Source organism: Nestor notabilis, unplaced genomic scaffold, assembly GCF_000696875.1.
Source record: "Nestor notabilis isolate BGI_N333 unplaced genomic scaffold, ASM69687v1 scaffold32973, whole genome shotgun sequence".
In the NCBI taxonomy this organism is placed as follows: domain Eukaryota; kingdom Metazoa; phylum Chordata; class Aves; order Psittaciformes; family Psittacidae; genus Nestor; species Nestor notabilis.
The window spans coordinates 4,125-17,706 of NW_009922937.1; the positions used below are offsets into that span (position 1 = coordinate 4,125).

The window sequence follows — 13,582 nt, forward strand, 5'->3', positions numbered from 1 at the left end:
CTTGGAGTTTGCCTGGTTTAAAATATATGATAAAATGGTGTTGGAGAGACTAACTTACAAAGTGAATTCAAATTGTTGAAGAGAAATATATAGCCTGCATTCCTGAGCTGTATTTTTTTAATGCTGAATGGTAATAGCAAAACTGTCTATGGCAGGAAAAGAGAGTTTTTATTGATGAAAGTTGTAGAACCTTAGTATGGGTATCAAATTTTAGTGTGTATTAAGACATTGCTAATTTGAAATTAGAATTTAATAAAAAAAATTGAAAACCTTGAAAAACCACATAAGTTCTTTCTCATTGTTAAGGTTTGTTTTAATAATGAGCTGTCAGTGTAAACTTTTTTCATTTAATACTGTGAGAAACGTGCTGTACTTCTAGTTATGTTTCATCACATTTCCTCGTGATTCAAAAAATTGGGCAGAATGTCATGCAAATCTTTAACACATGGGAACTTTGTGATCTTGACAACAAAGCAGCTTCAAGGGTTTTGTGTTGTTTTATTACTTTAGGCAGAACTGCAATGTGTGAAATATGAAGGTTTTGTAAAAATTGGCGACAAGAAATTACTACAATTCCCTGGAATAATTACAATTAAAAAGTTTCTTGAATATAAATTAAGAAAACAAAATCTTCATCTTAATTTAATCCTCTCTTTTCAGCTGTAAAAAAAGTAACAGGAAACTTCACTGTTGGCCACAGTTTGTATTTTTCCTTCAGAATCAAGACATCTATTTGGGAGCACTCATAAATCTGTCAAACCTGCACAGCAGATCCACACACTGTGTTGTTGCCTTGGACTTGTGGCAACATCCAGGAAAGAGGGGGAATCAAGATTTGTTTGTTTTGCCTTGCTATGTTGTTTTCCCTGCCAACAGCTTCTAATTGGTAATATGCCACAGAAGTGAAGTAATTTTATTATTCATTGTTGATTTCTGGCCTTATAAGATGTTTACAACTTTTATAGACGTTCTGTTTTTAAGGCTAAAAAAACACCACCATATATATATGTATTTTCTCCAGACTGTTATCTTACTTAAATGGCATTAGAGCATGGCCTTTCTCTAGGATGAATAAAAGAGGTGGTGTCCTTTAAAACACCATTCATCCTTTTCTGTTTTCCAAATAAAAGGTGTCTTTGGATCAAGGCCTGTTTATAAAGGCCTCAGAACTGAAACTTTTTACCTAACTGTTCTTAAACTAGATGGTTTATAATCTAACTGTTTTTAATTATACTTCTGACAAAAACTGCTGCATTGTCCTGAACCTGTATCAACAGGAGTTTCGCCATTTTACTTCAATGAGGACTAAGGTTGGGTAGGAAGTGGTAGACAGAAATCCTTGTCAGCTGTTAATGACACGAGTTCAAGTCATTTCATAGTTATTACAGGCTATAAAGCTGTTAGCTTGACTTACAGGGCATAATTCTATGTAATGTACTAAAGCTACATACACAGCCACCTCCTGAGTCGGGAAGAAGCAGTGCTGTACAGCATAGTGTATTTCTGTGTAGCCTGACTGTAAGACTAATCCGACTTTGTGGCAAATTCATTGTGTATGTGGAAATTAAATAAGGCTCTTAAGTTTATCCTGTGCTTGAACTATCTTTAAGCGATTATGGTTTTCCCTTGTTCTTGCTATGAAAGACTAAAGTATTTTCAAAAACTGGCAATACAGATTCATTCCAGATGTTAAAGAAACTGCTCGAAGTTAAATGGACCTAAATAGCAAGTGATTTTTTACTTATGCTTTTCATTATGTCAAAATGACAGAGACTTACCAGTTCCTCGTAATTCGATGGTAAATTGTAAGTATATGAATAAGGAAACAGTAGCAGCTGGGAATACGAGTGAATCGTCAAGTATGCCTTGATTGTAGAAAGATGTTCACGAATAAAATCAGCCAAAGCCTTGGTCTCCTTTTCAGACTCAGGTGCAGAGCCACAGTAAGTGGAATCACAGGGGTTGTCTGAGGCCCCAGTTGCTGGGAAGAAAGTTGAATTTATTAAGTATTTAATGACAAAAGTGGTTGTTAGGAGAGTCATGTTATACCACTTTCATAGATAAGCCTTGGAAATCCTACTGACACACATGCCATATCAGAAAGAATATTTTATTGCATAGCTAAGATCCTGGGCAACATAACAGCATTGAATAAATACGGCCTGTACAGTGTACATAATTGGAAGAATATGAATATTGATGTAAAGTCCTATGTTATGTAACTGATTTGGGATATTGATTTGCTTCAGTAGTAAACAGTCCTCTCCTTGTGTATCCCCCATTTCTAGATGCTTCCAGGAAACAGCCAAGTGAAACCACTCAAAAGAGACCCCTCTCCACCTAGTGAAACCAACTAAAAGAAAAATATTTTTGTTTCTGTTCTGAACTTATAGAAGTGTGTGTGCATATGTATATATGTATACATGTGTGTAGACGTGTGTAAGTGTGTATGCATATATATGCATGTTTGCGTGTATATATATGTTCATAGAAGTAGCCATACTGATGATGCTAGTTGTAACCGAAGTCTGGTTTTTGCCCAAAACTACTCCAAAATTGAACACAAGCTGCTCCACAATGCTGTACTGGTAGTGTTCACTCAAGCTTGAGCTGGACCAACCATTAGGTAGGCAAAATCCATAATTACATCTTGGTTATTTCACCTATGTGTGGTCACTTGCAGCTATTGTTAGGAGACACTTACTGCACCAGCCAGCATTAAAATTCCTGTTGAGATCTGTACCAACGCAAAGGCTACCAGTATTTTTAGAGCGTGTCTTTCTCCACATGCGGTTCTGAAATAGAATGGTGAAGCACAGATCAAAACTAAGAACGTTCTAACAGTTGGCTTCTGCAGCAATACTCCTCTTGAGAAAGAAGAATGTACTTACATTTGTCCAAGTGTAAACATAACCATCAATATTAACAACAGGCAAAACATAGAAGTCCAAGCTGTTGAGAAGTGTGGTCAGGACAGTATCTTTTCCATAGGTCTCAACAGCCTAGTTGAAGGGAAGTAGAAAAAGATGATGATGCCTTCATAAAGCTGTATCTTCTGCATGTATTTAAAGGCCTGGGTCTGAATTGGTTGTTAATGAATGTGGTGGTGAAAGTCATCTAGGTCACTCCACCACGTGAGGTGGCAGCTCTCTGATATTACATATATTTAGAGAATTTACACTGACTCAAACCACACTGCTGTTAGAAAGCCATCTTATTCTCATAAATAAATTATATGGTGAAGCAATGTTGGTTTTCAGCGGGATAAAATATCACTGGAGATTTCCATCTGCTAGTTTCTTTTTTACAGACAGAGCAAAGTTTCTGTCCATACATTCTCTCTACATCCTTAGATTGGTTTGGTTTTAATTTATGTGAGAAGGAAAAATAATTTTTTATATCTGTGTTGCAGAGAAATTTCAGCAACAATCAAAATTAAGGAGAGTATTTCCAAAGAACATCCTTACACATTTCCAATAATAATACTGTGGATGCACATATTCGTAAGGAGGCAGATTTTTCTCTGTGCTTTTCCAGACACATACATTGAATAACAAACATAACTCTAGCCATAACCTGTATATCATGATTGTTCATGGCCTGGCATTTGTATGCTTGTTTGCAGATTTATATCAGTGTCGAGGGACCATGCAATGATCGTGGAAATTTGCTCTGTTTCTTTTACACAGACTTAAAGGACAACATGAGGAGCAATGCAATGGAGAAAGGCATCTTTTGTCTTGTCACTAGCAAATGGAAAGGTTGTATGTAGAAGCTAGAAAAGCTGTTTCAGATCACTAAAACTTACTTTTCCTGGTTTTCGTTTGTTTCCTGCTTGTTTTTTGAGAGAGGTACATATGATAATCCACCTCGCTCATGTTTTTCTGTAGTGTTTTTTTTTTTTTACTTTCGTGTCTAGAAGCAATCCCAAGTGAACCGCTGATGATGCTCAGAGGACTGCACTTCTAAAGCACTTCTGCCTATCCACACTTGGATCCACTGAGCAGAGCCACTGCTGGTGTCAGGTATACCCATGAATTAAGTGACCAGACAGTGAAAATGACAGCTGTAGTGACGTGATTTGCTAAGAGAAAAATGGTAGCACATACTGTCTGCAGCCTTATTAGGAGATAATGAAATCACATTCCCATTGACTCCACTGAGATGTCACTTTCAATTTCCACTGCTCCCTACACAAAACCGCATGGCTAGCTGATAAGACTGAGATTATACTTGCCACCAGTAAATGCCTCTGCCAGCATGGGTCATTCACGTAATTTGGCTTTCCTTTGCTTGGATTTTAAATCCAAGCTGCTGTTTCTGGGTTTGTTGTTTGTTTTGGGTTCTTTTAGTAGGTGTTGTTTTTTGGTTTTCTTCAATCTTCCAGCAGGAAAAATACAAAATTTGAGATTCAATCAGCAAACTGTTCTGCTAAGTTGATTGATCTCCCCCCACTGAGAGTGAATATACCTCCTCTTTGTAGAAAAGACCATACAGTGTTTGATAAGTCCCACCTGCTTTAAATTGATGGTGAGGAGAAGGAAATTCAAAAGAAATAAAATCACTTAATTCAAGGCCTAAACTATCCCAGCCTGAAGTGAAGGTACTTTTACCTGTGCAGTTCTATCCTGAATATGGTTTCACATTTTAGAAACCATTCTGTGCAGCTTGCAGTGGCTGCTCAAAGGGGTGCTTATGCATTTCCTTCTTCCCGAGTGGAGTTTAGGGAGCTTCATCTGTAGTCTTCCTTCTCTCTTGGGTACATTTCCTCAGTGCACTCTGTGCTTAGCGGAGGACAGGTTTCCATCCTCTCTGTTGCCTTACCAAGTAAAGCTGGTTGCAGGGAATACAGCACCTGATGCTGTAGGAAGATGGCTGTTCTGATGTGCGTTCAGGTGCCTTCTGATGTCCCCTTGAATTTCATTATTCCCTACTCCTTACAACCATATAGAGAAAATTACTATGTTTCTAGCATTACTGGACCTGTTTGCTTGTCTCTTTCTTACACATGCTTTTGCGTAGTCTTAAACTACTGAAAGATTACAGGTCCAGCCATTAAGATCTGGTTTAAGCAGTTACACCCTAACCATATGAGGTGAGAGAAGGGCTGTGCAGACAGGTATCTAGAGGTAAAAGTCAATCTGCAGTGGCCTCAGCTCCTGATGCTCACTTCAGATTTTTTTTAAAAATGGTTGCATTTTTAAAATTGTTTTTTCATCATTAAGCTTACTGACTTCTTTCACAAACCACTGGCAGAAAGCAGGACTGATCCACTCTCTTGCATGGAAACCACAATCAATCAAGATGGCCTTCTTATTTGGACCACTTTTTCCCATCTAGAAAACAAAACAAAATGAAACAAAAACAAACAAAAAAACCCCCACCAAACCAAAAACCCCAAACCAAAAAGAAAGCAAAAGAAAACACAGGTGTTGAATAAAACAATTTGTATGCAGAACAAGTCAGTCAGCTTCCTGACCTAAGAAGTCAAACTTCATACAATTATAGCATTCCTTGATTAAATTGAAACCTATAGGGTGCTCTTATCTGTAGCTGACCATGATATTCGAGCTAAAACAATAAATACTTAATAATTTAATTTTTATTAGAGAAGCTTCTTCTCCCTATTATTTGATTGTTCTGCACTGTTGACTTATTTCTTGTACTGTCTCTGAGAGTTGATCTTGTTTGCTTATGCGATTTTGGGCAAGTTATGGTTATTCTTTCACCTTTATTTAAGTCATTGCATCTTATTTATTCGAAGAGTTACATCAAAAAAATTGTCATGGTTTAACCCCAGCCAACAGCTAAGCACCGCACAGCCACTCATTCGCTCCCTCCCAGGCAGCATAGAGGGGAGAGAATTGGAAGGGTAAAAGTGAGAAAACTTGTGGGTTGATGTCCTGGGTTCAGCTACAGCAGTCATTTTTTCTCCTTCTTAGTAGCTGGTGCAGTGCTGTGTTTTTGACTTTCAGTCTGGGAACAATGCTGATAACACCGATGTTTTTAGTTGTTGCTTAGTAATGTTTACTCTGACCAAGGACTTTCTCAGTCTCATGCTTTGCCAGAGAGGAGGGGAAGCCAGGAGGAAGCAGAGGCAGGACACCTGACCCAAACTGGCCAAAGGGGTATTCCATACCACAGCACGTCATGCCCAGTATATAAACTGGGGGGAGTTACCCGGAAGGCCCAGATCGCTGCTCGGGTCGGGCTGGGTATCGGTCGGCGGGTGGGGAGCGGTTGTGTCCTTTTCCCTTGTTATTCCTCTTATCATTATTATTGGTAGCAGTAGTGGTTTGTATTATACCTTAGTTACTGGAGAGCTGTTATCTCAACCCGTGGGAGTTACATTCCTCCGATTCTCCTCCCCATCCCTCCGGGAGCGGGGGGAGGAAGGAAAAGGGGGGGATTAAGCGAGCGACTGCGTGGTTCCAAGTTGCCGGCTGGGCTTAAACCACGACAGTTGAGCTAAGAACAGTTTAATAATGGAAATAAAACATTAAAAAATAAAATTAAAATAACAATGAGAGAGCAGTAAGTCCCAAGGAAAACAAGTGATGCAAATGAAAACAATTGCCCAGCCAGTCCCTGAGCAGCAGCCCCACTACCTAACCTTCCCCCTAGTTTATTGCTGAGCATGACACCATACGGTACAGAATATCCATTTGGTTAGTTGGAGTCAGCTGTCCTGGCTGTCGCCTTTCAACTTACTGTGCACCCTCAGCCTGCTTGCTGGCAGAATGGTGTGAGGAGCAGATAAGGCCTTGATTGTATAAGCACTGCTGAAGAGTAACTAAAACACCCCTGAACTATCAACACTGTTTCCAGCACAAATCCAAAACATAGCTCCATACCAGCTACTATGAAGAAAATTAATGCTACCCCAGCCAAAACCAGCAGAAAATTATATTTGATGAAGATACAAACAAATTTGTTCCCTATTGCTAGAAAGACTGACGTTTGTAGATCCTTTCAGAGTAAATGTGTTTACAAACAACAGATGGAGAGAATATAAAGGTAGATGATCATTCAAACAGCTTTCAGGAATTTGCTTGAATTTATATGTCTGATCTTCTAATAATTCATTATGCCCCTTTTAAAATGTATTATATCTTCTGCAAAATGTATAATATGATCTTAGCATCATTGGTGTTTTAATAGACATCAGAATCTTGGGAGGTTAGTAGAGAAGTCTGGCACAAAGAAGTCTAAGCACTTACTTTGAGAAGGTATATTGGCCGTCCTTCATATGTTTTCCCAATTACACTGCGAGAGACAAGGTTTGGATTCTGAGCAGCAATATCAGCAGTCCAAGCAGCTATCTGTTTAATAAGGAGGTTAAATTTACTGTTGTCTCTGTTCCTCATGTCCAGGCTAATTAATTCACAGACTTCAAGCCAGAGCATCTAACTTGACCTAATATTTAATACAGGTTGTAGATTTCCAAGAATTAATTACTACTTGTACTAGAGCTATATGTCTGAATTAAGATTTTCTAGTATGAGTTTCTCTAAACCTGTCATTGGAGTATGGCTAGTGGATTACAATACTCTTTGAATGCTGATCCTATATACTTCTAACCTTGTCACCTCTAAAGCTCTCTTAACAAAAGAAAACATTTTCTCATTAGCTAAGTAAATGGAATGCCTTAAATCTTCTGTATGTTGTAATGTTTTCAGTTTATGGTTTTTATTCATCATTTTTGAATTACTGACAGAAGTTCTGGGCACGGATTTGTAGAAACAGTCCACCAATGCCAGATACAAAAGAACTAATATCTCCTTAATTCTATTTATTATTTAAGGGAAGTAATAACAGCCTTTATTATCTTAATATTGGATCCGATTCCCTTTGTTACAGTTGCCTTCAGAAGCTCACAGAAAATGTTGTCACATCCACACAAAAAAGCAATTTCATGCTCAAAGAGCTATCTAGAAACTAAGAAAAAGACAGGAAACAGCAGACAGATCTAGACAAACTGACAAAGAAATACTAGAAATAATGCTTAACATTATGGATGTTAGGGGTTTTTTGTATGCCAATAAGCTTTACTAACTCAGAGGTATTCTTGTTCTTATTTTTAAATAGCCTTGTAAAAGGAGACTTTTTTGGGTGGTTTTTTAGGAGAGTTGTGGTGGAAGAAAATTGATTAGTTTTGTATATGTTCTATAGATACTGCCTGGAGAGGAAATACATTTTCTTGTTCGAAAATGTAACGGGTGCTTAGTGGGCAATGATCGTCACAAAAATGAAAGATTTTTGCAAGGGAGGACTTGAATGGGAGATTGTCATACTTTTAAGAACTGTGATGCAGTGGATGATAAGGGGCCACTGCAAAGATGTGAAGAGTGACACGGTCAAGATTATGTGACAGGAAAAATAAGCATGGCTGTGAAAAAAGGAGGGAGGAGCAGAGAGCTCATGGTGGAAGATGAAGAGCTAGAATTGGGGCAGGGAAATAAATCAGGTTTTTTGGCAGAGGAGATGGAAGAAGGAATGAAAAGGAAAGACCAAATTAGTAGTGAAGCATGTCAGGCTGGTCATTGGATTTCTGACAGTCTTTGCATCACTGGGAGCAGAACTAGAGGATATAGGTGTAGGGGAATTGGTTATACAGATTACCTCAGTAATGCGCAATAAAGGAGAAGAGGAAGGAGAGTTTGGAAAAGGAGCTGTCATATTAGTTGATGCAACAGAAGAGGAAAAGGGAAAAAGGCTGGAAGCATATCAGAAGCCATTTTGACTACAGGGGCTGATAAAATTGTAAACTTCTAGACTTTACCGTTTCCCAGTTGTTGTACTTTTCATAGCTGTGTCCAGTGGCACGAGCTTTGCTGTCAAATTGGGCATCCAGTGCAGCCTGCACGTTGTCGATCAGAACTCTGCAATAAAGCACCATGAAAAGTGTAAAGAGAAACATAAGATTTGCTAGCAGGAGAGTAAGCAGCAGGTAGACATTTCAGGGTCTTCCTGGAATTAATTCCACATAGATTGTGAACTGAAATGTAGGGTGTTTGATTTATGCATTTGAAAATAAGATACATAAGGTTCAAATTTCAACCTACGTTCTGTCTCAACCTTCCCACCAGAATGATCAGGGAGCAATAGGTTCCTCCTAATTAGCACCTGCTTACTTAGTCCCACACTAACAAACCTCCCGGGTGGCAATGGTTTGGTTTAGGAAGACCAAACCAAGCTTCCAAAATTTAGGTGTGATTTAACAGCTCTATTGCAGGTGGCATTATCCATCCTCCAAGCTACTTTACTGCATGTGAGTTGCGCTGTGAAAGTAGAACACACAATGTCAAGAAAACCCCAGCATCCTGTCTGGTTTGGTTGGAACTCTACTGTTCATTTTCCCTGGGGTTGACACAAAGGCAGAGCTTATTGTCGAGCGTACTCTTGAGGACCTTTTGCTTATATTTCAACCTTGGCTATCAAAAAATGAAGTCCTCTTGTTTTTCCAGTGCTTGTCTTAACATTCATGTCTAACCTTACTGATCCAGGATATGTCCTTGATGACCTGTGATTTGGATAGAAGAAAGAGCAGGAGGCCAGTTTGTGAGGCACCACCAGCCTTCAGAACAAAGAGTGCAAATGACTACATTGACATGATGTCATGGCATTGCAGCTGCACTTCAAAAGAATTGTAACAGCTTGGTTGACACAAGGACGCTTCATTCAAGTTTGTCAGGGACGCCGTCCAGACATTATGGCCTTTGTTGCAATCAAAAGATTTGTACTTGGACCTGAGGGAGTTTGTGAATATTATAGGAAAAACTAACATATGTACAGTAACTCCTCCTTTGCCAAAGAGGAAATTCCACTGAAACTGGATTCCTGTGCTGTATGTGGGATGTGATATTATTAAAAATTATTTCTTCTAGAGTGTTTTTAGATTCTGTTCCCCCCCTGGCATCCAGATCAGACATGGTTAACATGAGGACAGTAAGTTTAGGGATGGATTATCCTCAGATTTAGCAGACTGTAAAAGCTTTGTTTCATGGGAACTGTGGTGTACAATGAAGGAGTTTAGTCTAGCAGCAACAACAGTGGAGCTGAGAGACAAAAACTCTCAATTCAGCCAAATGAAGTAATGAGAATTTGATCAAGTAACACTGACTTTCAGTGTCTGAATACATGATGTTAACAAAATATCCATTACCCATTGAAGAAGCCTGATAAGCTGGGCTGAGCCAATCTGCAGTGCTCAGGTGGAGCTAAAAGAAGAACGAAGACAGACAACTCTGCTCCACTTCAGCCCAAAGTCAGCTTATCATCTATGGTTAAAGCTTAACTGGAAGACATGAAGTAGAAGCAGATGGCTGGTCTGGCTCTTTTCTCCTGATCTGGCTCTTTTCTCCTTATGCTCTGGTTGGCGCTACTCACTACAATGCTTCAATTCTCAGGGATGTTTAATGTGGCAGCGTGATCTATTTCCTCCACTTAGGCTGCAGTTGTATTCAGTCATGGAAACTCAGAGTTCTTTTACTTCTGGGTGATATACTTGTGAAATAGTTAAGCCAATTAAGAGATCTCTCACTGGAGAAATCCTTGCCATGTGTCTGCTTGAGTGAGCCCAAGGCTGTCTTGGGAATCTGTTCTCCCTACTCTCTTGGTCCTTCAGGTGGTAGCTGTCTTCTCTTTGCACAAGTTGGGGTTTTTTTTGCTCCTCTAGCTGTTGTTCTGCAGCTTAGAGAACTCCGTGGGGAGCCCCTCATGGTGGCCCCTGGGGCTCACCATTTTCTGGCTTCAGTTCCCTGATACTATCATGCAAAGCCATCTGGTGCACTTTCTGGCTCTTTCTGGACCTTTGCTGAATTTTGTCTTTAGTGAGAAATCCTTCTTTTTCCCTCCATAGTCCAGCCTTGCCTACTGCAATGAACTTCCACCTCTGAGAAATTCCTGGTAGTAAGTCTTTGCTTCCTGCCTATTACCACTATCAGCATTTCACCTCACCCCTTAAGCAGAGCAGCTACAGTTCATTTGAACAGCTGTGGGAAAACTGAACTCAGTAGAAGCATCCACAGGCATGATGAAGTTTGTAACAGAGAGATCAGTTGACCAATATGTAAAGATCAAACACATTTTCCCCAGTATTTTATTTCCTTCTATTCAAAATACAGTAGTGAGAACAAACTTACCTATACTCCACTCCATTTTCTTTCAAAAGATCTTCAACCTCGAAAGACTTGTCAGCTTCAACTCGGAAATCCGCTTGCATTCTTGGCCTTACCAGTGTGGCAGAGGCTGGCTGCCAAAAGTCAACCTAAAAGAAGACCAAAGGAATACATAAACAAATAAATACATACATATGGCTGTGATTTTTAGGTGTGCATATGTGTGATGGTGATGTTGATTGTCATTAATTTCTTTGGAGTTTTTTGCCTATAAGCCTTAGAAGCAGGCTCCTGATTCAGTAGCAGAGGGATGCTTTGTGAATATTTTACATAAATCAGATGAGAAAGACTGTTGTCTGTATGAATGCCTTTAAGACTCAGTTCACTGAAGTCGGTATGAGGAATCTATACCTTTGGAAGGTGTTTAGTTCCAGGTGGAAAAATGACAATGCTATTACTATTTGACATATTTTTGCTGAAGTCAGCTTCCAGAGCTCAGGATTTAGTGCCTTATTAAAGGCCAATGAAAGCAAAGCTGGTTTGCCAACTTAATGACTTTTCAGCCTTTCATCTTGTGAATGTAAAGAAAATTGGGGCTCATGGGCATATTCATGAACTATGTGTCTTCAAGTGAGTTGGCTCTTCCAGGATATACTACCACATCAGTCCTGACTGATTGCTTTGTGTAACAATGGTAGTTCTATGATCCTTTCTTTGCTTAAAAGAAAACAATCCCTTTATACTACAGACTTAAAAGCCAGCATGGTATATTAATTTTCTTGATATTGGCAGCACCATTGCAATAGTATATAATTCTACAGAATGCTGTTCCAGCATGCTATACTAGCCTGTTGATGATAGTTCTCCACATCTGTACTTCGTTAGAAATACCATCCTTTTATCCTACAGATAATGGTGTCTTTTTCACTAACAGCTATTTTACAACATCAAAGCTGAAGAGAAATATTGAAAACATATTTGCTGTCTTTATTGTTTTCCTCATGTCATCGTGTCATCATATATTTACTTCAAGGTCAGTAAGAAACATGCAACTTGGTTGGAGAGAAAAGAAGCTTTAAAGGAAAGTCAGAAAAGATGACATGAGAGACTAGAGGTCAAAGAAAAGTTAATTTGTTGGGAGTAGGGATTTTTATATTATTAACATGAGGAAAATGTTTTGCCTGTAATGGTAAAAGTTGTGGTAGTTGGAATTTCCATGTTTTATCTATGCATTCTTGAAAGCACGCCACACTGAACACAGCTTTCAGATTAACTTGTTCTATTAATAAATTCTGGTGGGCACTTTGATGTTTGGACTGGGTTAACCAGGCTTTCTAGGAAGGTGTTGGAATGTATTTGTACAGCTCTAGCTTTATTACCTTGTCCTGTTCCTTCTGAAGAAATACTTCAGCTGACTTGAATGGTATCAGGATTAGGTCTTTAATGTAGTAGCATGCTTTTTTTTTTGTTATGATATGTTAGTTGAACAAAAGGAGAAATGTTAATTGCAAATACAATATAGCCCTTTCCCCATGTTCTTTACCTGCATGTTGTTGCTAAGTGAATTGATGATTCCCACCTGCTCATCATTCTGTGGAATCACACGGAATACCTTTTGCCTGAAAGGAGAGAAGAAGATTGGATTTGAAACAGGTAAGTCAGTTGAAAGGCTTTTGCTCATACAAAAGAAATTGTGCCGATATAAAACCTGATGTCTGTTCTTACCCATCAAAGGCAAGGTCCTGCAGGTGAGCAGAAACAGCTGCAGCACCTATGAGAACCGAGAGTGCCCACATTTTTTTTTTTTAAAGAAAATTCAGTTCTTCTATGCTGCTTTTATAACCTGTTTTGTCCTGCTTTTTATCAATCATATACCAGAACAACCCACTGACCAAGTGACAGATTATTCCCTTGGCCTTGTTTTATGTAACACTGTTTATAATGTGTGTTTTACTCCACACCTGTGCAAATAGCTGAAAGTCTAAAGGGGGACTGGCTAAAGAATCTTGCTGGATAAAATCTTGGTATGAGAAAGTTAATTTAATTTACTTTGTTCTTTTCTGTTGTATGTGAATTTTGAACACCCCCCTCCCTCAACCCTCTAATCATTTGGTTGCTGAATTACAGACTTTATAATACTTTATTGTTTCTTTATGCAATGATAGAAGTCTGTGAGGTGTTGTTGCAGTGTGACTGTCTAAATCACACAGAATTGTCCATTTTCCTGAATAATAGGGGGCTGACTGACGAAGGAAGAGGGAACACAATTGGGGTGTACCATTTATCTTCTTTTATTTTTTTTTTTTCCCCCAACAGAAAAGTCCTGAGGTTGTTCTTTGCTGAGCCATTTCACTGAAACTTAAGTCAGGTGTCTACAGAACTGAGAGCATACAAACTTCTAGTCACAGTGCAGTGGTACATACGCTCCACATATACTGTAATAATAATCTTGCATATTCTCT

At 38.9% G+C, this 13,582-nt stretch overlaps 1 protein-coding gene across 1 annotated transcript; it reads right to left on the minus strand.

Moving 5' to 3' along the window:
- Positions 1 to 1,741: 1,741 nt before the first annotated feature.
- LOC104399301 (carboxypeptidase B-like) lies at positions 1,742 to 12,916 on the minus strand (the record flags this gene model as incomplete). The annotated part of the gene is made up of 9 exons (XM_010011878.1): positions 12,846 to 12,916; positions 12,664 to 12,739; positions 11,145 to 11,269; positions 8,783 to 8,882; positions 7,221 to 7,322; positions 5,235 to 5,336; positions 2,892 to 3,002; positions 2,705 to 2,795; positions 1,742 to 1,981 (listed from the first exon to the last, which is right to left on the minus strand). Coding segments are annotated over exons 1-9 (1,018 nt in total), but the record flags the coding sequence as incomplete, so codon positions are not given.
- Between the last annotated feature and the right edge of the window lie 666 nt (positions 12,917 to 13,582).